This window comes from Panthera tigris, chromosome D2, assembly GCF_018350195.1.
Source record: "Panthera tigris isolate Pti1 chromosome D2, P.tigris_Pti1_mat1.1, whole genome shotgun sequence".
Taxonomy (NCBI): domain Eukaryota; kingdom Metazoa; phylum Chordata; class Mammalia; order Carnivora; family Felidae; genus Panthera; species Panthera tigris.
The window spans coordinates 80611819-80637073 of record NC_056670.1 but is presented as its reverse complement, the minus strand read 5'-3'; the positions used below and the strand labels follow the sequence as shown (position 1 = coordinate 80637073).

The 25255-nt window shown below is 52.4% G+C and overlaps 1 protein-coding gene across 1 annotated transcript in view; it reads left to right on the top strand.

Annotated features, from left to right (window-relative positions):
- The window catches only part of ADAM12 (ADAM metallopeptidase domain 12), a 347118-nt gene that overhangs the window by 226746 nt on the left and 95117 nt on the right, over nt 1-25255 (top strand). The window contains exons 5-6 of the mRNA XM_042961006.1: nt 2482-2558; nt 17963-18149. Of these exons, the coding sequence (XP_042816940.1) occupies nt 2482-2558; nt 17963-18149 (264 nt within the window). The remainder of the gene's footprint in view (nt 1-2481; nt 2559-17962; nt 18150-25255) is intronic.

Genomic DNA, 25255 nt, shown 5'->3' with positions numbered 1-25255 from the left:
AGCGAACACGTAAACAACCAAAGGGAAGAACGGACCTCATCAAAAAAATCAAAAAGACCTGCTCGAGAAAATGAAAAGGCAGCCCACAAAATGGGAGAAAATATCTGCAAATCATAGATCATAGCATGTACCCAAGAGAACCAAAAGCGTGTGTCCACCCAGAACGTCGTGTACAAATGTTCATGGCAGCACTGTTCACACTCGCTTAAAAGTGGAAACAACCCAAATACCCATTGACCGATGAATGGATAAGCAAAATCCGGCATTTCCATACCATGTGATGTTATTCAGCCGTAAAAAGAAATGACCCATTTCTTCCCCAGCTAAGGGAGCCTTGAAAACATCATGCTGAGCGAAAGAAGGCCAGGCACAAAGGGCCACGTGTCGTATGAATCCACTTCCGCAAAACGAATGAGTGAGCAAATCCGTAGAGACAGGAAGTCGATCAGTGGTTGCCGGCAGCTGAGACAGGAAGGGAGGCCCCGGGGAAGCGACTGCCCGTTGTGAATGTGCTAACACACTAACCGTATGCTTTTAAAAGGTGAATTCTATGGTATGTGAATTTAATCTTACTCAAAAACAGAGAACTCGTTCTCCCTGACACCAAAATGTATGATGGAACAATAGGAACTAAAACAGCGTGGTATTGGCACAGGAAGGGACAAGTGGAGGTTTGTCACAAGTGGAGCGGCCCGTGGCACACAAAAGCAGGGCTCCGTACATGTGTGGGCATCCCGTATATAGCAGGTAGCAGCTCAGAACCTAAGAAAAGGGCAAACGGTGGGAGAGGAGCACTGGGTCTTAGTTTAGGGGGGAAAGTTAGATTCTCACCTCACACCCCTCAAAAACTAAATTCCAGATAGATTAAAGAGCCAAGTATAAGACCACGGAAATAGACGATAAAGAAGGACGTCTGCGTGACCTTGAGGAAAGTCTCCTTAAGCAATACGCAAACTTCATAAAGAGAAAGATGGAAAATTTGACGTTGTAAGAATTGGAGACTTCTGTTTCCTACAACAAAAGATATCGTAAGTTAATAATAGTAGGCCAAGTATGAACCTCCTGAAATTTTGGAGAACTTCTAGAATCAATAACAAAAGTCAAGACAGCAAGTGGCTGGCCTTGTCATCTCCCGTCTTGAACTGCCTTTCAGATAGTCTCAGAATTTTGTCCTCTCCTCAGTGACAGATAAACTCGACCCCTTTGAAGAAGTGTTATTGGATGTCATTGGCCGCTCAAACCCCTGCGGTCCTGTTTCTTAGCAAAGTCAAGGTGGTCTTGGGAATTTTGGGTTTTGTTGGGCAGGACGGCTGGCCACCAGACTGTGCCCTGGGGAAAGCGAGCGGGCCGCCTGCCATGAGGAGAGGGGCCGCGTGCCCAGGTGGGCTCAGCAGGGACGGCCTGGAGCCCACGAGCCCACCTCTCCTCCTCCACCCACGACGCTGCCCTTGGCTGCCAGGCCCCGCAGCTGGCACGTGGAGGCCGTGAATGAGGCCAGCTGAGTATGCCCCGCACTTCCTGCCCGTCGGCCTCTTAGCTGAGGCTGCAACATGACCTTTGCCTTGTTGATTCTGGACGGATATCGTCTCAGTAAAGAAGCGTCCGTGCCGCGGTCTCTTTTTTGCAAACGGCGACATTATTTGAGACGTGGGTTCTGCAGGCATGTCACACGGGGATTTTCGTCACGGATGGAGACCTTCCTATTTTGTCTTTCCTGCTGAGAGAGGCTCCCAGCTCTCGCCTGGGCAGTGCGGGGGGGGGGGGGCTCCACCTCCTCTGTCACCTGCTTTTGTGTTTTCACAAGCCCTAGGCTTCGGCCTCATTTTATCACATTTCCCAGTGTGCTTAAATACCCCGTGCGGTTCCCCATCTGGTCACGAAAGACAATTTACAGGGGGGTAAAAATGGCGGGGCCTGTGAGATTTGTCCTGCCGCCGGATTTCGTGAGGCACCCCGCGTCAGGGCTTTCCCGAAGGGTGTCGGACAAAAGCAGGACTGGGGCGCAGCTAACACCCCACTGATCATCCTGAAGTAAATCAGGCGTCTCGTGCCAGAGATCCTGGCTGGATCACGCTGGGTTTAGCATGAAATATTAAGGGGCACCTGGGTGACTTACTGGTCGAGCGTCCGACTCTTGATTTCAGCCCGGATCATGATCCCAGGGTTGCGGGATCGAGCCCCACATCGGGCTCTGTGCTGAGTGTGGAGCCTGCTTGGGATTCTCTCCCTCTCCCTCTCTCTCTCTCTCTCTCTCTCTCCCTCTCCCTCCCTCCCTCTTCCTCCCTCCCCCACCCAGCCCCTCTCCCCCATGCTCGCTCTCTCTAAATTAAATAGAATTGAAAATAAATAAATATTAAGACCGGTGGTTCAATATTTCATGCCAAAGAGACGCCTGTAGCTGCCAACGCGTGAAGGTGATTGGGGGCGGTTGTGAGCGGGCGAGAAGGCACCGAGACTGAGCCTCCTGTCTCCTCCTTCCAGGGTCACTGTTACTACCACGGACACGTGCAAGGATCCTCCGGTTCCACAGCCAGCCTCAGCACTTGCTCTGGCCTCAGGTAAGCGGCTCCGGTCTGCCCCACAACTGCGACCTCTTCTTCTCGAGCATCGAGAGTAAATGGCAAAGGCAGAGAAGCCCCGCCTGACAGCTCGCAAGAGCACAGCGGGCCCCGGGGGCTTCAGTTTCTCTGCCACCACAGACTCTTTCTAGAAGGTTCTACGGGCCTGGTCAGTCGAGAGCCACTGAACCGGCGGAGTTACTCCACCCTGGGATTTTGTGACTGTCTTTCGTTCATGTGGCCCGTGTGCTCAGTAATTCCTGGTGTTAAGAGGTAGGACCTCAGGTATTGGCGTTCGGGCTGCTTGCTTGGTACACAGGCACAGACCTCCTGTCGCTAAGAGACAAAGCAGAGGCACCAGTTTAACAGAGTTCAAGGTGAGCTGAATACAGGCGTGGGGTGTGGGGGCTTCTGCTACGAGGCTGTGGCCCGTGTCAGGACACCGTTCTCTTCTGTGGCTGGACGAGCCCGTACAGCTCATCCTTCCAGACCACACTCATTGGCCACCAGCTGGCTCTCGTGCGCTCCTCGGCAAAACCAGCCTGTCTGACAAATTTCCAGCTGCCTCGGCCTTTTTCCTGGGTTTATTCACTGCCTTTGTGAACCGACAGCTTGAATCCCCCAAGCCCTGCTTTGCTTGGGCCCCGGGGTGCCTTCGGGGACAGAGAGAGGACGGCCTGGGTGCCTGCTTCCGTGAGACCAGGGCTGTGTCCTGCGTCAGCCGTAACGCCACGTCTCTGGGAGTCCCATGTGGGAGCCTGCACACACACACACACACACACACACACACACACACACACACGTCAGTCAAGCTCCCACAAATCTGAGGGAGGTGGTGACCACACTGGCCCTTGTCAGGGTGTTAGCCGCAGATGAAGACAGAGCCTAAGTGAACGTTAACGGGAAATGGGCGTGTTCTCAGAAAAGGTGCCTTCCATTAACCCGGACACATGTAACAAACACGCCTGGACTAATAAAGAGCAGCGGTGGCCTGTGCCTTCCTGGCCACACTGGCAGCGGTGAGGAGCTCTCCAGCGCGACCCAGAACCCGGGGCCCGGCGCGCGCCCAGGGGCACGCTGGCAGGTGCCTGTCCCCGCGTGGGGCACCCGGTGCCAGCCGCACGCCCTGGTGTCCCCTCTGCCCGCCCCTTACTCTCACTCGCGTGTCAGGCGCCCAGAGCCGAGCGGCCCCTTCCACCCCACCCCTCTCTCCCTCCCGTCCCGTCCCCGCCCCCACGTGCCCTCCATTAACGCGCAACGTGCGTCCTTCCGAGCCGCCACCCACGCTTTTTGACCCCGGCCACCTGCACAGTTTACGAAGGTCGCCGGAGAGCATCCTGCCTCGCTCAGCAGTTTGTTTTTGTGTTTGGCTCGTTTGACACCCATCCTTTCCCGGCTGACGTGGGGCTGGCTCCTTCCTTTGACAAACACGCTTGAATTCGCCGCGTCCCTTCGCCCGCTCCCCGATGTGCACGGAGGTGGTTTCCAGCTTTTCTCGGTTGCAAACGCTGCTGCGCTGCACGGGGGGGGGGGGGGGGGGCTCGGACGCTCTGTGCCTCCGTGCGCAGGCCCCGGAGGAGCGAGTGCTGTTGTGACAGTCCCGCCACCCTGTTCCTCCACGTGGCCGCCTCGCTTTCCACTCTGGCCGTCGGAGGCGAGCGCCGTCTCTCCTGACATCTTCCCCCATCCCTGAAATACCTGCTGTACTCAGTGTTTATCACTGGACTCCGACAATATGTACAAACAAGCTCACCCTCCCCCCTCCCCCCTCCCCCTCCCCCCCCTTGGGTAAAATGCCAGCTGTGGCCTCGTCCTGTGCATGCAAAGCCCTGCGCGCGCGCGCGCGCGCGTGTGTGTGTGTGTGTGTGTGTGTCTATCTTCATTAAAATAGTCACATCACACAGTTCACTCTCCGGCTTGCTCTGTCCCCTGATCCTTCTGTCTCCGCAAGTCAGGAGGCAGAGACTTGAGTCTCTTTTTGGTTCGCTCCATGGAGGGCATACACGCACGCACGCTTCTGCGCACTATTGCTTTTAGAAAGCGTTTTTGGTATCCCATCGGAGTAACGCTATGGAGCTTAGAAACGCCCGCCGATCTGATACGAGAACAGAGCTATCTTGCTGTTGTTGGATTTGCTGCTCGGCTGTTACTCGTTCTTCGGCAAACGTTCCTTGAGCGCGTCCCCGTGCCAGCGCCGAAGGACGCCAGGGGTGAGCCGTGCGGACGCCTGCAGGAAGCACATTGCTGCCAGAGGGAACAGTATGCGCAAAGACCCCGAAGCCGGAAAATGCCCGAGGTCGGGGGACGGTGTGGCTGGAGTGGAGCAGGAAAAGGAGGCAGCAGACGCTGAAGTCAGAGGAAGAACGGAAGGGCGGGATCGGGAGGGGCCTTGGCCTCCCTCTTCTGTATAACGGGTGTCACGGGAACCTTGTGCTGAGGTCTGACTTACCGTTTCCACAGGTCACTGTGTGGCCACCGCACTGAAAACAGGCTGTAGGGGGTACATGCGAGAGCAGAGCTCAGCTAGATACATTCCCAGTAATCCTGATGAGCGGCGGGGGCCTGGACGGGGGCCTGGACGGAGCCGGCACCCGCAGACGTGCGAGAGTCCAGAGACGTCCAGAGACGTCCAGAAACGTCTTCAGGGGTTTGGAGAGGCTGGTGACTGTAGCATCTGCACACTTCTGACCATTGCCTTCTCCACCGAAAGTGCTCTGTGTCTGAGTCTCGCTCCCCCGAGGTGGCGTGGGGCACAGCTACACGAAAGGACCAAGCCCCTGCTCCTGAGTGACGACGGAGGAAGCCGTGGGGAAGTCACTGACGAGGCAGGGGCGGCCATACACGCGCGGGCCCAGCAGGCGTGGTGGGCACCAGTAGAGGTGACGAAGCACCTCGGTGGCAGGTGACGGTATGCAGAAACGAGGACAATGGCTCACCTTGGAGGCACCGAGGTCCCGAGGGAAGGACTTCAAACAGTGAAGTCTGTCTTGAAAGGCTGTTGGGGGAAGTGGTGCCAGCCAGGTTTCAGCTGGGGCGGGGAGGTGAAAGGATATTCAGGAGAGAGTCAGGGGGAGGGTAGCTTGGGGATGGACCGTGAGTCCCAAGAGCACAGTGAGAAGGTTCGAGGGGCAAAGAGAATGAGGCTGGGGGTCAGGAGATTTAAGAGCTGTGTGGGGCCAGGGCCCAGTCTTCATGCAAAAGCCAGAGCTCAGGCTCCTGGGGGAGACAGAGGTGAGCAGAGGTGAAGGACAGGATGGGGTCAGACCTGATGGCATCTGGGACGAAGGGGGGTGACCAGGTCAAGGCGGATGATCGGGGGCCACCACGAGATGTTTCTGCCCTCGCACACAACAGCCCGGGCAGTGAACCCAGCTGTGCAACAGTGGACAAGTCACCGGGCCTCTCTGAGCCCCAGTTTCCTTGTGTGAAAATCGAGATAAAGTCTCCGGCTGAAATGGTGGCTTTGAAAGCAGATGCAGCGACCTGTAGGAGAGCCAGCCCCGTGCCTGACCGTGAACGAGCAGCCGGTGGAAACACCATCAGACTCTCGAGACTGTCTCACGTTCTTTGATTCGGGGACCGGGCCAGGCGGGAGGTATGCTCACGCGGTACCTCTGGGCTCATTCTATGCAAAGCTGCGCTCTTCCTGAGGGAACGGGGTTGGACACCCGCAAGGCCATTGTGGCAAAGATCACATGTGGGGCTCGCAGACACCCTGCCCTGTGGGGTACCCAGTAGGCTTGAAAGGAGAATCTCTCGTACACACGTGGAAAGGGAAAGTCCAAAATGTACCGTTGCTTCTCTCTGGAGCGTAAAAGATGGACTTGTTTGTTTAAAGGCCATTTATTGAGGGCCAGGTGTTTCTTCAAGGCTTCAAGTTAATATAAAGGCCAATGTGAATGAAGAACAGGAAAGCTAATTCCAACTGGCTTAAAAAAAAAAAAACAAAAAAAAAAACAAGCAAAAGTTGGAGGTAGTCTCATGCTACTTAAAAGGCCAGGAGTGGCTTCAGGCATGGCTGGATCCAGGGTCTAACTAATGCTACCAGAGTCCACCCCGTCTCTACTCTGGCCTCCACCTTCTTCTGTGTTGGTTTTATTTTCATGCACAGCTGATTTTTGTGGTCACAGAGAGGCTGCAGGCAGCAGGCAGCTCCGGGCTTACATCCTCAGAGGGCAGGTAAGAGAGTGAGGGCTGCCTTTTGAGTTCAGCAGAGTTCCCCAAAACACAGCTGATTGGCCCTAACTGGGTCCCAGGCCCATCCCTGAAGCAGTCACAGTGGCCAGTGGTAGTTATGACGCTCTGGTTTAACTCCCTGAGCCAACCTGGGGGTGAGCCATCCCCAACCCTGGGAATGGAAAGTGGGGAGAGTGCGTGCATCAAGGGAAACCAGTGAGCTTTTGCCAGAGAAAGGACGAATGAGGGCCAGGATCCTTGGAAATGAATGAGCCCCCTCCACACATTGCTGAAGAAGTTTCAGACCGTCAAAGTCCAGACGTATCTGGATCGGTCTGATAATAATTTTCAGGTGATTTTTCATAGGCTTCTCAAACTTTTTTTTTTTTAAGGATATCTTTTTTTTTTTTTTCCCCAAAGTTTATTTATTTTTGAGAGACAGAGACAGAGCGTGAGTGGGGGAGGGGCGGCGAGCGAGGGAGACACAGAACCCGAAGCAGGCTCCAGGCTCCGAGCCATCAGCACAGAGCCCGACGCGGGGCTCGAACCCATGAACTGTGGGATCATGACCCGAGCCGAAGTCGGATGCTCAACCGATTGAGCCACCCAGGCGTCCCTCAAACTCTTGATGGGTAAAGAAAAAAGGGGCATCTCCAAGGTATTCCTGAGAGCTCCTTTTTATGATAAAAACGATTTCCTAACCAGTGACATTAACTAATTTTCTTAAACGAAAAGGAAAAATTGGAGAGTATTTCCCAGAGTGATATTCAAATGGGATAAATCTGCCCTCTGTGCTTGGCCACGCCCCTCGGTCACAACTCCCATCCTTCTTCCCAGGGCTGCCCCCAAAGGGGAAGGTCACTGTCCTCCCGCACAGAGAGGTCAGCCTCTCTGCCCAGATTGTGCGGTGTCCGATTCCCAGCCTGCACCCCTCCTCGTCTCCGGCACTTGGACAATGTTCCCTCCCGGGCGCTTGGCACAGACCATCATCCGACCAAGAGGAACCCTGTCAAATACTTGTGGCTGGGGTTTCAGGAAAAGTCAGAAGAGCAGGTACTGGGCCATCTGGGGTCGACCACCAAGAGGGGTGGGAGCGGCGGTGGGGAGCCCCGAGTGGGGATGGCGCTCCTGGGAATTTTGACTTCCCAGATCGTTGTGCCGTTGTTACAAAAGCAGCAGACCGTGCATCGACAGAGAGATTCCGGAGTCATGTAGTCAACCTTGAGATCCCGTAAGTGGGGAATCAGACCAGAGAAAAGGCTGTGTTCCATCAACTGCTCTCACTGGAGGAAGAACCAATGGAGACGGGCGCTAAAGGAGAAAGGCAGCTAGCACGGCCCCAGCCGGTGGATTCTGAGAAAGAAAATAGGGATTCAAAATTAAATTCAGTGTGGTGTGACCCCAAAACACATTCAGATCGAGGCCTGTGGAGGGAAACTCAAATGTCCTAGGGGACACATGACTTGGAGGCCAGCAGATTGCTTTTGCGGAGAAGAAACATCCTGCTCTGCTTCCAAAGGGCTCGATCAAACCTGGGCCAGCCAGGAGAACTCAGTCCCGGAGCAGAGAAGAGTGGGGACAAGCCACCAAGTCAGCCTTCTTCATTTGAAGCTGAGTGGGGAGGACGATAAGGAGAGAGAAGCATAAAGATCCGGGTAGAAAGCAGGATAAAAGAGGAAAGAGCTCTTTAATCGAGGGGAATGCAGTGCAACGCGGAAAACAGGCCATAAAAGTGAGTGCGGCCGCGGAGTCTGTCCCTGCTTCGAAAGGACTCCAAGCCAAGTGCAAAGTTCAGGCATAAGTTAATTTTCTACTACATCGCACGGGGCCCCGAAATGCCCCGTCCTCGTCGGTGCAGTTTCAGGGCGAAGATGCGGGATTCTCCTTTGACGTTCTGATCTGTTATTTGCTCTCCCTGCTCGGCGCCTGGCCCCCCACCCCTCACCTCACCTGCCTCAGGGCCCCCCCCCCCCATGAGCATCAGAGACTCCTCCAGGCCGCAGAGCGCGGGGACCCAGCTGTCGCGTTGCCGGGGACAGAACCCTGCTCCCGCCCTAGAGGCCCTAAGCTGCCAGCACGGACACCCGGCCCCGGGCACACTCCCCCGTGTGTCCTGATTTGATTCGTAAATGCCACCTTCCCATCCCCGTCCTGCTCTCTGCCTGCAGCGGGAGCTCCTTGAGGGAAGGGACCGTCTGGCACCATTTCCGGTTCCCTCGCTCCGCCCGCTCGGTTCCGACTCGCGTCTGGCACGACAAGTCTTGGGGGCTCACGCTTTGGGGATCAGCCAAGAGTTTTGCCATCACCTGCGGGCGTGGTGGTTGAAATTCGGCTTAAACCTAACTCAAGCTCACCGTTCAGTTGATAGATGAGGAAACTGCTGTCTAGAGTTGCAGACGAGCATTGGTTATGAGAATAACTGTACTTCGACATGGGGGTTAGGATCCTGGGGCGCAACGTGCACACGCGCGCACACTTCACCGTCATACCCGTGCCCTTGCACGCTCACACTTGCATGCTCACACGCACATACTAACACATGTGCATGCACACATATCCCGTGGGGTGGTGGTGACATTCAGGGGACGCCAGACTGCGTCCATCATTACAGTTTCTGCTTTCACGACGGGGAGGCCAGAGTTATCACCACCACGGTGCAGAGCAGCTGAGAGGCTCCGTCATCCGGGGCCCCGTCCTGACGCCCCGGCTGGGAGCTGCCGATCCCACAGCAAACGACACTGTCCCCGCTTTCCTCCTCCCAGCTTCTGCTGAGAGAGAGAGAGAGAGAGAGGGAGAGAGGGAGGGAGGCATCTCCTGCATTTATGCAGGGCTCTGCATTCTTCGTGCGACGCTCACCAGAGCCAGTGGGTGTCACACTCCTCAGGTGACAGATGCAGAAGTGGGGTCCCGGGGTCGCTCGGCTGCGTCCAGCAAAACCACCTCAGTCCCAAGTCTGGCTAACCCCTCGTTCCATATTAGTCCTGCTAAGCCTTTTGCACAGTTTGGAGCCGATCTTCTTCTGCAGCCCCGTCGTCCTCTACCATGAGGAAGCTCCCCCTTCCCAGCCGCACTGGTTTCTAGCTGTTTCCAAAACATGCCTCACACATCTTGCCGTCTTTATCCCTGGTTGCCCCTCTGCGTCGGACGTGCTTCTCTCCCCACCTCCCATTTGGCTCTGGAAGGTTCACCAAGTCAAATGATGCCTCCTTCACGAAGCCCCGCCCCGACCCCAGAGCCCATCCGGGGACCCAGGAGTTTGGATTTGGACATTTTGGAGTTTTGAGGGAGAGTGGAGCAGGGGCGAGCCGACACTTTATAAATATCTGCTCACATCTGTGTGTTTAAAGCGCCCATCCTTCCTCGCTCCGTTGATAGTTGACTGGTGTATCTCGCTATACGTTTGCATACCTTGTAAGGACCTTCGGGATGGGGAACATTTCTGATACGTTGCTTGTAGCACCTGAAGCTCTTAGCACTGGCGTCAGTGGGGGAGACAGTACAAAATGCTTTCAAAAATCCAATTCCATAGAAATATTCAGATGCAAGTCTATGTGTTACCCCCAATAAACGCACACATCGTTGTGTTCCTTTAAACCATGTGATATAAAATCGTCACACTAGATTTTATATAATGAAATCAAATATAGCATGAAATGCAGAAATACTTCTTGCCACATGCTATCGAAAGATAGTAAGTCAACTTAGTTTTCAAAGGGCAGCACTGACCGTGTCTTGATCCAAGGAATCAGAAATAACCATTCTAACGAAAGTAAGCATTTGCAATTTAAGGCAAAGACAGACACTGTAAAAAACAAAAACAAAAACAAACCCTCTGCTTTAATGGAGGAATCGTTATTTTATTATTTGCAACTCAACAAACAAGTTGAATTGACCCATTTGAAGAAAGGAAGCGGAAATCTCAGCTGAGGAGGTGAGAAGGGAAAGGAATCTCAGGAGGAAACGCAGACGGAGGGAGCGAGGCAGCCTGGGAATGAGCCACGGCCTCTACCCCGTCCGGTGCCGTGTGCTCACCGCCTCGTCGCTTCCCGGCGCCTCGTCGCTTGACTCTGGCCACTCACCTGGGCAGATGTGGCTTTTTACAGACCTCACGGCTCAACCTAAATGGCCTGCAGCGAAATGGTCTAACGGGCCAGGAAGTCAGGTGCGCGGAGATGATCTTGCCTTTACTTTCCGGTCTGCTGGACCGTGAGTTCCAGGCAGGCAGGGCCCTGGGCTCAACCTAGAACCTGCCCTGTTGTAGGTGTCCAGTCACCTTTGGGGGCATAAACGTGCTCTCCCCAAGCCATCAAGTGGTCGGTGACACTTAGTCCTAGCCTGTCCAAAATTGTTTTAAAAATCTCTGGAGCGCAGTAGGCCGTGTTAACGGAGAAATTGGCAGGGAGTGGAGGTGAAGCCAACCCGGCCCTGAGCCCTGCACTGGGACCCTCTGCTCACTCTTCTTCTAGGGGCTGGCCTCCACGGCCTGCCCTCCGCCCCATGGCCACGCCTACCGTCGCAGACCAGGGCTCTCCGTGTCCCTGCCTCCTCCTCCCCTGGGGACATTGAGTCCTCAGTCCTGCAGGATCATCTGTGGCAGCCAGTGCTGGGGTCACAGCTCCTCCGCTCCCTCTGCAGGGCGGCCCCGGTGTCCCTCCCGAAGGTCACCCAAGGTCAAGTGTGGGCTCTCCCCTGCTCCACTCTGCCTCGAAACTCCAAAACCTCCAAATCCAAACTCCTCCGTCCCCGGATGGGCTCCCCTCCTGCCTCTTTTCCATGAAAGGTCCAGCCCGCCTCTGGTGCCTCAACTTGGCCCCTGGTGACTTTTGATGACCCCCCCCCCGCCCCCGTCGTGCTCATGGTCCCCTCACGCTTCCGCATAAAGTGTCTCCTGTTCCCATTTCCCTGTCCCCACCCTGGATCAACCCTTGCTCCAAAAATCTTTCGGTGCCTCCCACCCATGCTTCCTGCCTCCGCCCTTTCCTTCACAGCCATCTTGCACATTCCAGAAGGTCGTGTTTCAAAAACGCGGCTTGAGCCTGACGCGAGTCCTGCCACCCCACTGCACGCAAAGCCACGCGGCTCCCCGCGGCCCACTCGCCCCTCCCGCGCTTGTGCCAGGGTTCCCGCACACGCCCGCTGCTCACCGGCTCACGTACTGGTGGCCCCCTGGTCATGCCAGTCCCCGCGCTGGGCCAGGAAAACCAAAACAAACGAGGAAGATACGCCCTGGGCGTGGAAAGCAGCCAGATGGCGTTTGCGCGCCGCGCAGCGCAGCGAGGGCTGTGAGGCGGGGCGTCCACAAAACCGCAGGGGAAACCACGGAAGGGACCAGCATGCCGGGCGATCCTGAAGGTCTGGCTGGGCTGGGCCGTGAGGGGTAAGCGTCAGCCCGGAAGGTCACTGCAGCCAAGGGCAGCCACGGGAACCGTGACAGGCCTTCGGGTGGGGACGCTGAGGAACGGGACATGGCCCGGGCCTTAAAGCAGCCGGCATCCCAGCAGGTCAGAGGGGTGGCCGCCAATGGTTACACTGCAGAGAGCGTCGTGGGGTGGGGGCGGGGCAGGCAGAGGAAAGAGGGGACACGCAGCCAGAGCAGAGTCCTGGCGGGCAGGAGGCCGGAGCTGTATTAGAGGCACACTGTAGTGCGCACGGAGGGTGCGGACCGGTACGTGACGAGGCCGTGGTGCAGCCAAGGCCAAAGCCAGGGGGAAGGATGGAGGCAGAGGACAAAGCCTGCATCGTGGGTCCCGCCTTCCTTCCGCGGCCCCCACCGTGCGTCTGCACCCGCCCTCCCGTGTCCTCAGTGTTCGCCTGCGCTCTCTGACCTTTCTCTCCCCTCGACTCTTGCTCCTTCGAGGCCACTCACCTGCCCTCCAAGCCCTCCCCATCCTCCCAGACTCCCCTCAAGGCCCCGTGTTTCACACAGGCCATTTGTGACCCCTCCCTCTGTCAGCACCGGGCTGACCACCCATCCCGTGGGCGGCCTTTGCCCTCGAGCTCTGCTGTGGCCTCCCCGGCGCGAGTCCTTGGTGACTGAGACGAGAAGGCCGGTCACCCCGTGTGGCCAAGGACGAGGGATGGGTTTGGGAGCCACGTCCACCTGGGGCTTCCCGGCTGTGCCGCTGACCAGCTGGGTGACTGGGTGAGTTGCCTGGCTGCCATGACGAGAGACCCCGAACTTGGGGGCTTAGAGCGACAGAGATTTCTTCTGTCACAGTCCTTGAGGCCGGAAGTCTGAAGTCAAGGAGTCAGCAGTGTTGGAGGGAGGGTCCACCGTGGGTCCCTCCTGGCTCCTGGCGGCTCCTGGCAACCCTTGGCGTCTCCTGGCTTGTGTCACTCTGGTTTCTGCCTCCACCTTGATGTAGCCTCCCCGCCACGTCCCTGTCTTCTCCTTTTTCTCTAAAGGCACGTGTCGTTGAATTTAGGGCCCACCGTGAATCCAGGATGAGCTCACCTTGAGATTGTTAACAAAATCACACCCGAAAAGACCCTTTTTCCAAGGGTTCCATTCCTAGGTACCTTTGTTGGAACTTAGACATATCTTTTTTGGGCAACACTATTCAACCCGCTACAGTGACCTTGGACTCTTATCATTGGCTTCCTCTTAGTGAAAGGGGCTCATGATACCTGCTCTAAAAAGATTGCTCTAAATATTAGAGAAAACAGAGGGATTCAAAAGCCTGGCTCATGGGGCGGGAGAGCATAAGGAGTGACTGTTGATGGGTACATAGTTTTTTGGGGGGTGATGAAAACATTCTAGAATCAGCGGTGATGTTTGCACAACTCACTGAACGTACTAAAAGTCATCGAGTTGCATGCTTTAAAAGAGTGACCTTAATGGTATGTGAATCATTTCTCGATAAAGCTGTTGTTTTTAGAAAGGAGCCTGACTCACGGGGTGGTCTCTTCATAAATCGTAAGCTGCTATTATTATTACTGATGTGCCAGTCACAACTGTTATTAAAATCTTTTATAATAGTTTAACATTTTACCTCTTCTGTCATGCCTCCCAAACCCGGACGTGAATTACATTTGAAACGGGAACCATGGGTGAGATATCCTTGTGTGTTCTACCTTAGCTAGCCCGGGCTTTGCATGCAGTAGGGGGCACTGCCTATTTGTTTTGACTGTACATGAGTCGTTCTCATGGAAATTACTCGTTGGAAATAAGCCCAACGGGGCTTGCGTGTTCGGTAACATCGCTGCGATCGCTGTATCCAGCGTGCGTGAGGTGGGATATTACTTTTACCCATGGGCTCCCCCAGGAAAGGACTGAAATTAGATTTCATGCCAACCGCAGTTCTAACTTATGACTGACAGCCTGATATTGAGACCAGAAGTCTTTCTTTTTTTCCCCACGAAAATTCAATTAGCAGTTGAACATGGAACCGGGTCCGGAAAACTCACACATTCTAATCGTTGCCTTATGACAGGTAGTCAAAATCCATGCACCACTCTCCGAATTGCCCGGGAGTCGTAAGAAAGATCGTACTAAGAACCACAGCAGGAGGCCGTGTTATTGCCTGATGCGCCACTGCTTTGGAGATTAAAAACTGAATTTTGAGAAAAACAAAAACTTATCTGGAGGAAATATAGGCCTCCTGAGTTTTCACTTTGAGAGCTAACAAAGTCAATTTAAAATTTTAATAGCTTCCTCTTTGTTGCCGTTGAAGGAAAAACACCACGATTTTAAACTTTTAAGGAAGGCTGCCTATATTCAAAGCAGCCACTCCATTTCTCTGGCTCTTTTTCCTTCTCGTGCTTCTCACGAGAGGCCCCACCTCCCCCTCACAACAGCGCTGGAGGGAAGCAAGAAGGCGTGAGGGTTGAGAGGGGCAGGGCTTGGGCCCACGGGTCCCAGCTCTGCCTCCAGCCACCTGCGTGTCCTTGACAGTCAAGATCAGGGCCAGAGATACAGCTGGGTGCAGATCCATTGGGTGGTCAAGGCAATGAGCACAGCCCAGACAGAGTGCCATCAGGTGGCCCTCATCACCCCCCAACCGTGCCTTTCTCTTCCGCTTTCCTCCGTTCATATACTCAACTCACTGCCCAAGAACTCGGCCTCGCTCCCCACCATGGAGGCCGGTCCAGGATCCTCCTGTCTTTCCCTGGAAAAGGTACCCACGGTCTTCATTTTCCTGCCCCGACTCTGGCCGGGGAAAAAAGCCCCAATTTCAGAGTCTGCTGGATTTAAATTCCATACTCCGAGATACTTCGAGCTCCAAGTTTACAACTAAATATCTATGACATTCAGCTTAAATTACACTCGCTTATCTAGCTCGGGGCCAGCAAGGGCTGTGAGAACATCAAAATTTTACATCTCAGAAACCCTGAATCCTTGAGTTTTGTGTCCACTGTTGTTTCCAGCAACCTCTAGGGCTAAATGATTAATTATACTCAAGACAGCCCAAAGCAATTATTTAATTAAGCTGCATTACAGGCTGCAAGTTGTTTGGAGCAAAGGGAAAGCCTTCACCCCAGTTTCTCAACATCTGGCCCTTGGATGACTTAAAAGATAAAAGGAGATATGAGAACATTTTTATGACTAAGTAGACAATTTCTAAAATTTTTCCATAAAGTAGAAAAACTTTTTCAGTAATTTGTTTCTCGTGATTAGAACTTGGTGACATGTTTTACTGTGAGGGTTCAGCTCATTTAACTCTAATGCAAAATAGAAGACGTTGGTGTATGAAGTGAAATGTTGGGATCATCTTTGTTTTGGGGCAAGAAAGTCAGTATTTCAGCAAATCTATGCTTTCCCTTCAAGTGTGTTTGTTTTCCGCATTCCCTTGGCCTATTTTTTTTTTAAGTACTCTGTCTTAATTTAGGCTCTTTAAAATCAGCTTTAACAAACAAAAATCCCCCATTACCCGTTCCAAACTTCAAAACCTAAGTTTTGTTTCACGAAGAACTTTTTAAGAAGAGAGATACATGCCGCCCCAACAGAGAGGATGGCCAAAGTCTCATCTGTACGGTCTACTGGAGACACATGAAGACATTAATTGGGGCACAAGCATCCAGACATGACCTTGCTCTTTCCCACTGCCCATAACTTCATTCCATTGGACTGATGGAGTAAACCAGTTGAATAATAATGAACTGAGTAGAGTGTATTTGTTCACCAGTTGTGTTCAACATAAGTATGTGACTCATTCAGACCTCTTCCTTCCATCCCATGTGAGCACTGAAATACTGTCATTCTATTCAACTCGAAGAGGGACTATTCACCCATAAACGGGCCATCAATAAGCATAAGATGGCCCTTGCTTTAACAGCGCACGTGCTAAAATTTTGAAACGAGAAGCACAGCACGAACGAAGAGCCGAAATAAGCAGTAATGAATGACATCGGAACATGTGCTAAGGTCCCTCTTGTGGAGACAGGCTCAGGTTTTCTGGAGAAGGGGAATGGAGCAGTGCGCCTTTTCAACTCTTTTTTCAGCACTGAGGCAAACTCGGATCCTTGAGTTGAGGCAGTGTGAACTGTGTGTTAGAACTACTGCCTGAAACCTGAGCCTGTGGACCTCATCCATAGTCCTGAATCTTCGGACGTGACCTGCAAAATATCGTAGACATGTGCCTATGTGAATTTTTGTGAGAAGGGTATAAAAGGGTTCAGGTCTCCAAAAAGGTTAGGGCTCACTCTGTCAGACGTGTCTGTTTACAATGCGATAAATCTCACATGACGTGTTAGGCATTTCTCTAGCGGAGAGGTTGTGGTTACCTTGCTAAATAATGGAAGTCTCTAGAAGCTTCCATTATTGCGTGGGAAGAGTCTTAAAGCTGCCAATTTACTATTACTCAAATTGCCATTTCTCCAAAGAAAATCCTTCTTTCGACACCAAGAAGAGCCTTTTAAATTACTTTATCGTCCCACACTGGAAAAGAGAGAAACAGAAACCATCGTGTAGGGCAGTGTTCCCCTAACACCTGAAGGAAGCTGACCGCCTTAGGCTAGCGCTGCTCATTTCTGGAAAGCGGAACGTTGCCTCGGCTCTGTCGTGCTCCAGAAGGGCAGACGCGCATCGTGGTCCCTGGCATGATGCCACCTTCTCTCTCTGCAAGGCAGAGAATGGGTAACAAAGTTGTCTGTTTTTTAAAAGAATTTATACCTTTATTCCCAGATCGAAAAGTTACTTCAAAGTTCCTTTGTATTGAAGTATTGAAGTTACTTCAGTAACTAAGGAGTTACTGTCATTCGTAGAAGTGTATTTATCGTATTAATGCTGTATCTCTTATCAGGGAGTCATGGATGGCCAGTATGTGGGCAAATGTGTTATCAAAGCACAGGACCTTCCGGAAATTGTCAGTCTTTGGACTAACACGTTAATAGAAAGAATCCTAAACCGCGGACCTGCCCTTGTTAATAACAAAGAGGACAGCTACCATTTAAGCACTGATCTGTGGCTTCCACAGGACTAAAAGTTTCCATTAGATGACATAGCAGCCCAGAGAAATAGGTATTACTATCCCATTTGCCGGGTAAGGAAACCAAGGTCAAAGAGGTCAAGTTCACACTATTAGTAAGTAGCAGAGCCGGACCTTACGCCCAGACTGCCAGACCCCTGAGGCCGCCTTGTCAACCTCAGGCCCAGGATGTTTCCCAGCAGTCCTCTCTCCTATAAAGAGAGATCCACCTTTAGCCAAGTCACAGACCTCAGCCTTCAGGAAGCAGTCCTAATGCTCTGTGCCCTTACACTGCTTCCTTTGTTGACACGTCTCCCACAAATAAGTAGAAGTGGGTGCTCAACCTTACATCAGAATCCTTTCAAATATTTAGGAAACGTAGTGGACCAGACTGAAAAACTCACATGCAGGAATTTGCCTTTAAAGAAAAAGATTTCCCTCCTGAATCACACCTGCTAATTCAGATAGAGTTATTGTCCAAGGCAGAGGAAACGTCGTTTCTCTCAACTCTTTTTGCCAGTAAAAAAAAAAAAAAAAAAAAATTGTAAATTGAAATTAAAAAAAAAAATAGAGGCTAAATGCAGTCTATTCTTTACCATGAAATATTTGAAACAAAAAAATTTCCCAGATTGTTTTCAAAACATTTGCAAGAAGAAAATCCATGCAAACATGTTGCACAGAAATGGCCTTAAAACCCGAGGATATAAATAAATTGGCCTTTCTCCTGCCATTCCTTCCCTTGTTAAGAACAGGGCCTTGGCCATAAACAAGAAGCTACCTTTAAAAATTATATACTTTTTTTCCTTCTTTCTTTCTCAACAGGGGACTTATCACATTTGAAAATAACACGTATCTCTTGGAACCAATGAAAAATGAAACCAATGAATACAAGCTCTTCCCGGTGGAGAACCTGAGAGGCACCTGGGGGTCCTGCGGATCACATCACGGCACGTCTGCCCCGGCTGCAGAGACCAGGCTCCCGCCGCCCTCCCAGACGTGGGCAAGAAGGGTAGGGGAAACCAAGGCCGTGCTCCTGGGGGCGTGGGGACTCCAGCTCGGGGCGCCCAGGGCGAGGGCGTCTGGAGGAATTTTGCTGTCTGGGTGTTGTGTCTGCGGGATGGAGTTACCCGCTTTATCTGGAGCGGTTGCCATCACCTGTGCAGAGCGAACCCAGATGCTGAAACCTCCGTCGTTGTTTTGCAAATGTCAGTCTCGGCGTCATTAACCGATGATAAGGTCGGGCTCAGAGGCCGACAAAATCACCCTTCGTTACGTGTCTGAACCTACGGGGGCCCGGACCCATGGTCGCACCCCCACCGTTGCACCCGCCTCCATAAACAAGGCGAGAACAGGCCCTCACCTGCCCTTGGCCAGCAGTTCTGCTGCTACGGGAGAAAGACAATTTGGAGGTTTCTTTATCCACCAGTCTGTTTACAAATAGGGTCTTCATTGTGATTTGCATACCATTCCCGGTCTTTGCCTGCGTGCCCGTGCAGAGGTGACCAGAGTCCTGGCCACGCAGGGCTGCTGAGGAGCCTTGCTTAGCCCGGTCCGTGATGCCAATGCCTGGCCTTCCTTCCCAAGACCGTCCAAGCTCTCTGTGTTTTCTGGCCACCTGCTCCTGGGCCTGCTCATCAAAGGTCTCTCCTTCTGCTACAGAAGTGGAAAGAGTCGTTGCCTGATGGAGTCTGGGCCGCTAACCTCCCTCCCCACTAAGTGGACAGAAACACAGAGGCCTCAACAGCCCGTGGTGCAATACCACGAAACCTCCACCCCAAATGACTGCCTGACCCTTTTACGTCCAGCATTATGCGGGCCCCACAGGCCAGAGCGGACACTCTTTTTTTTTTTTAAACATGCACAAATTTATTCATTTTTTACTGGGGTGTCATTTTTTTTAATGTTTATTTTTTGAGAGAGACAGAGTGTGAGTAGGGAAGGGGCAGAGAGAGAGAGGGAGACACAGCATCCGAACCAGGCTCCAGGCTCTGAGCCATCAGCACAGAGCCCGACGCGGGGCTCAGACTTGTGAACCACGAGATCATGACCTGAGCTGAAGTCAGATGCTTAACTCACTGAGCCACCCAGGCACCCCGCGAACTCTCTTAAAAAAGGAGGAGGGTAGCCACATTTGGCTGGGGGCCCTGCCTTTCAATGAGTACAACCGGATAGGAAGTTGTCAACAACTTCCTGATTTTTCATCTCTGGCTTTCCTGTTCCTCTTTTGACAAGAAATCAGGAATTCATAAATATGATGTCAAATGTGTGATAATTAGATGGCCCAGGGACATGTTCTTCAGGGTCCCACTTAACAGACAGCACATTTTGTCTTTCCTGACTTTGAATGTTACACTGCTTAACATTCAACATTCCATACATATCATTCCCCTTCGTTCATTCCTAGCCATTTGTCTGAGTTCCACCAGTAAACATTATCCTAAACGATTTCTTCTCCTTCGTAAAGTATCCCTCGCAGCTGTGACTAGAGAGTGTTCCCCTCGCCTTCATTTTGATGTCGTTGATTCTCTCCATCCTGGTCTTCTGCCTGTGTGACCCTAACATCCTCTATTTCTTAATATGCTTACGAGATTTTAGGGGCGCTGTGGTGGCTCAGTTGGTGAAGCGTCTGACTTTGGCTCAGATCATGATCTCACAGTTCGTGGGTTCGAGCCTCAAGTTGGGCTCTGTGCTAACAGTGTGGAGCCCAGAGCCTGCTTCGGATTCTGTGTCTCCCTCTTTCTCTGAACCTTTCTCTCTCTCTCTCTGTCTCTCTCTCAAAAATAAACATTAAAAAAAATTTTTAATATGCTTACAAGATTTTCTTTCTTTTAATGTTTATTTTTTTAATTTTTTTTAATGTTTTTATTTATTTTTGAGACAGAGAGAGACAGAGCATGAGCAGGGGAGGGGGAGAGAGAGAGAGGGAGACCCAGAATCCAAAGCAGGCTCCAGGCTCTGAGCTGTCAGCACAGAGCCCGACACGGGGCTTGAGCTCGGGAACGGCGAGATCATGACCTAGGCTGAAGTCGGACGCTTAACCGACTGAGCCTCCCGGGAGCCCCTGCTCACAAGATTTTCTATGACAGGTGCTTGCCACTCTTCTTCCTTCTCTTGCGCATTACGCAGAAGGGTAAGAACCCCTGTCTGGGACTGTGGCCCACCTTGACACTGAGACTCAGTGGTGGAGACCGAACGTCCCCCCCGCAGGGAGCAAAGCTTGAAAAATCCGCCCCCCTACACACACCTGCCTACGGCAGTTCCAGGGAGTTTTCATCCTGCTTTTTCACACACACACACCCCCCCCCCCCCTTCCGCACGGTAGAGTGACAGATTTAAGAGCTGGAGTCACAAAGTCTGGCCTCTGTGGTCCCCAGGGCACGTTTCTTTCACTCTTGCGACACTCTTGCCTTCCATTCCGGACCTCAGAGAGGAGGTGATGCCTCGGTAGCTCTTCCAGTCATAAACAAGTAGAACATTTGCATTTGGCTTTGGAGGTGCTTTGCTTTGAGACCCCGGCACCCGTGCTGCGAGATTTACAACCTGACGGCGTCAGTGACACTCAAGTACGTTTGCCATTTCGTGCGGAAGTACGACCTGGGTCTCCACCCGCCAGCCACATTTTCATTCTTTAAGCTCAGGGCTCTCTCGACCCGCGATTGGCACCGTAATCTCCAGTCCTTCTGGCTTCAGGAGGAAGGCAGAAAACCAGACCAGCAGCGCTGTTTTGTTAACAATGCGTATTGGGGTGTAAGTGAACCTTTAAATTGAAAAGCGAAGGCTCCGTCCTCGTTTTGCTCTAGAAGTCGCTGCGATTGTTTTCATGGAAGAGAAAATGTCTGTGACTTCAAGTCCATCTACATAATGAAAATGAGACAAAAACGTCATTTTCAAAGAAGGGGAATCCTTGGGAACTGGAACGGCGGGCGCGACGGTTTGGGACGGCCTCTCGGGTAAATACGAAAGGGGCACATTCGAGGCACGTGCCGCTCACCTGCCTCACTTACAGCCGCCTGATTTTATGCTCCACAAAATCAATGTCACTGCGGCTTGCTCCTCTTCTGTATGCACTACGGTGACCGCCCTCGGCTTCGCCCAGCATTTTCTGGCGACTGTTGCAAAGATTGGTTTGCAGGCTGAGATTTTTCTGCAGATACGTGCGTTTTCCTGCCCGGAGCAGCAGGAATAAATCAGCGCTCAGGGTTTGCACTGGCTATGCTGTGAGCCTGAGGTATTGTTTGTCATTTTTACAAGGCTCTACATTCGGTTTTAGTGAGGACCCAGGTTGCTCCTGGCAGGGCGCCGGCCGTCTCACAGCTTCGCAGTCAGATCGCGCCCCCGCAACCCGCGGAGCCCCTGCCGCTCGGCTGTCCTGTAGACTCACCGCCCTCCTTCCCTGCCCATCAACCAGCCATTCGAGAATGCAAGCTCATTTGAACACCGGCCTCAGCAAGCTATAGGCGAAGGCTTGGTAAATCTGCTACAGGAGGAAAATCACATAATACGGCCCAAAGGCACATGTAAATTGTGTTTGAATTATCCTCTCTTTGGGGATTATCTGTGCTGCGGTTCCCCTCCGTTAGTGTGGGTAATTATGAGTCAGATGCCAAAGGCGATAGTTCCTCTGGCAAATAGTGTTTGCTCAGGCTGCTGAGCTGGTCGGGGAGACCCTGCCGTGTTTCCTCAAACGTAGCCATTCAGGGGCGCCCAGGTGGTTCCGTCGGTTGAGCGTCCGACTTCGGCTCAGGTCACGACCTCGGGGTTGGTGGGTTCGAGCCCCGCGTCGGGCTCTGTGCTGACAGCTCAGGGCCTGGAGCCTGCTTCGGACTCTGTGTCTCCCTCTCTGTCTGCCCCTCCCCTGCTCACGCTCTTTCTCTCGCTCAAAAATAAATACACATTAAAAAAAGAAAAAGAAAAAAGTAGCCATTCGGAAACGGGCCAGGGCTACTGCTGTTGATTTCTAGACAGCCTCTCCTATTGGTTTAGTAGAAGACACAGTTGCGGTGGCGACAGGAGCGGCAATAATCCTACCCGTCCTCCGCAGAGCCTAAGGATAGTGGGGTTTCCGGAAGTGGCCAGAACCACGTGACCTCACTAATTGCAGCGGGCGTAACGTAATTCCTCTCTGACATAACCATCTGCATATCCACCCCTCCCTTGGTCGTTCGCTCGTAGATCTTGCTGGTAGGTAACGGAGGCAGTTCCACAGTTGTTTCTTTGGCCCTGAGTCCTGAGCATCCATCAGTGTGAGCCGAACCCCCAGAATCTCCAGGTGTGGATTCCTGTTAAGACCCAAATCGATGAAGACCCTGGATAAATACATAACAGATCTCGCTGGTGCCACTGGCGTTTTGGACTCAACGCCACTTGTCCCGTTAACATTCAGTTCACCGGACTGAGCCCGTTCTTCTGGCTTCTCGCCTCTTCGGCTGGTCGTTTCTGCAGCCCGCGTCCTGGCCGGGCCCCGGAGGCTGTCGCCCCACGCTGTCCGTGTGCTTCACCCCCACGAAAGTCACTGCCAGGATGCAGGAGAAGACCTCACACAGCGGGAACCAGGGCTCAGCTTCTAAATACTCACAAAGTGACCTCGGAGTCAAGGCAAGAGCCTCGTGCGAGCCAACAATGACCCTTCTCTACTCAGAGGCAGATACACCAAACTTTTGATCTGTTTAATTTGCCGATCTTGCCACCCTTGGAGCCACTGGCCCGGGATCCATTGTTATTGTCTCTTGGTGGTGGTTTTAGCCCAGTCAACTGGAGGCCGTTCGCCGATCTCCATGGTTGCTGTCCCAGCGGTCCCCAGCCATCACCTGCACTCCTGGCTTCCACCATCGTCGTCCAATAATCCGTTCTCCCAGCAGCCAGAGTGATATTTTTAGAAGCTCACACGCAGGGGCTCCCTGTTGCTCTCAGGTCACCTTCAGCCTCCTTGCCGTGGCCCCTGCCGCATGCACGTCTCATCCGCAACCCTCCCTCCGCTCTAGACTATGGAGACGTCCTGCCTGTTGCTCTAACACCGCCTGGTCTCCCAGCCTCAGGACTTCTGCTGTTGCTGTTCCATCTGTCTGAACACTGTTCCTCCACACATACCTACTTCTCTTCCTTAGGTCGCAGCCGCCTTAGTCGCACGCCCCCATCTTTAACCTCATGGCGACAGCACCTTCCACAGACTCAGCTGTATTTTTGCTAACTTTTTATTGTCACCCCATCCCCCGGCCCCTCCTGGGAGGTGAGCCTCGTGAGCACTCTAACTTAGGTTGTTTGTCCGTCCCCGTATCCCCAGCACCTAACATCACGCCGAACACAGAGCTGCAGTAAATACTTGTGGGGCGAGGAATGATACACAAATAGTCTGGCCCCTATGGGGAAGGAGGTTCGATGAGAGTTTATCGAAACCCTAATCTCAGCTTGTTTTTCTGACTTGGGTTGGGTTAAGTCCCCAGGGCCAAAGTTCTTGCTGTAGCATGTTGGGGGATATTCTGTCTCCGGGAACTTGGCTGTGACAACTTCAAGAGGCCCAGGAACTGGTTCCCTCTTGAGCAAGACTCCGAGAACGCCTCGGTCTCCACCTTGGAACCGAGACTGTTGGGCCACGTTCAGGGGCTTATTATGTTCCTGTCTGTTTGGGGAAGGGCTTTTGTTTATAACCCCGACAGTGAAAATTCAATCAAGCAACCAGTTTCAAATGTTGCTCTGCATATCAAAAATTTTACATACGATTTTTTTTTTTTTTTAAACTGGACGGCCCAGATAGGTCGAAATCATGCGGAGGTAATTTAAGCCTCTCTGTGTGTGCCACTGACAGAGGAATGAATGTTCGCGGCCATGAGCCGGCCCCTCCCCCATGGCTTTTTATTATTATGTGGTTAGGCTTCTCTCTGAGCTTGCAATTCTCTGAATTCATGAGAAAATCTGGACTCCTCTGAAAACTGCAGAGACAGGAAAATTGCGTTCATGTGTTTGTTTTCATTATCTGGAATTGTGTATTTTCTAAATGATGATCCAAGGCCACTTGGAAAAATCCCCTGGTCATTCATTTCACCCCTTCGTGGTCTGAAAGGTGTAAGTGCCTGAACAACCAAGGCCCTTCCTGCGAGTTTTTCAACAGGAGATTAATTCATTTTTTCTGTGATAGAGCTGTATTTTCTCCTGGAGGATTCGCTGAATCTGTTCATGATTAATCGCAGAGTCGTGGGAGAAAAGGAGACTTCTGCGTCTTTCACACCTCGATAAGGGAAAAGGGCCAGATCTTCACCCCTTCCAAAGGTGTCGCATTTGGGGTACACGAGCGGGTACGGCCGGGGCTAATCTTTTCTCCCGTCTGAGTCCACAGCTATCACCATAAAGCCTGCCTGTAACACATGGTCATGAAGCTTGACTTCTTTTCTCATAACGTGGTAAAAATATGAGAAATGATACCTTTCCTGGTGCTTTGCTTTTCCCTCTTCCAGAAGGTTTCCAGATTTCTTGAGGGATACCTAAATTCATGAATCAGCACAGCTGGGCGGCGAGCAGGAACACTGCTATGATACAAACATTTTTCTTGTAAAAATCCTGTTTTGAAGATCCCGGACTGATGGGGATTTGTTTTATAAAAGATGTTTCCCTCGGGCTTATGTGACTGGAAAGCTGATTCAAAGCATGCCTTGGTCATTTGTGCCGTTGTCTGAAAGCATGGCCAGAGCACGAGAGCTTTAACCGGGCAGCAATATCGTTAACGCAGACACCAGCCCGTCCGTCGCGGGGACCAAACCCAGCTCGACCCCCGTTTCCTCCAACCGCTTTTCATTGCAGAAGCAGAAGTCTTTGGTTTTTTTTTTTTTTGTTTTTCATGTGTGCTTTTGAGACCACCCTCCAGGAATTGCTCTTTTTCTCCTAAAAGTGCCTTTGGGATTCTCCCAGTAATTCATGGAAGAGTGCAAATGTTTTTTGAGGAAGCTCGATTAAAATGTAACCCACTTCAGAGGCTGCCTTCACTAGTCATACATCTGCCATCGCCCTCTCCTCCGTGCCTGCCCTTTGGTGCACAGTCTCTCCCTTCCTCTCCGCTCCTTCACCCTCCCCAAACCCCCTTCTCCAGGGCCTGGAGTTCAGTCTTTCCGTTCTTCCTTTCTTGAC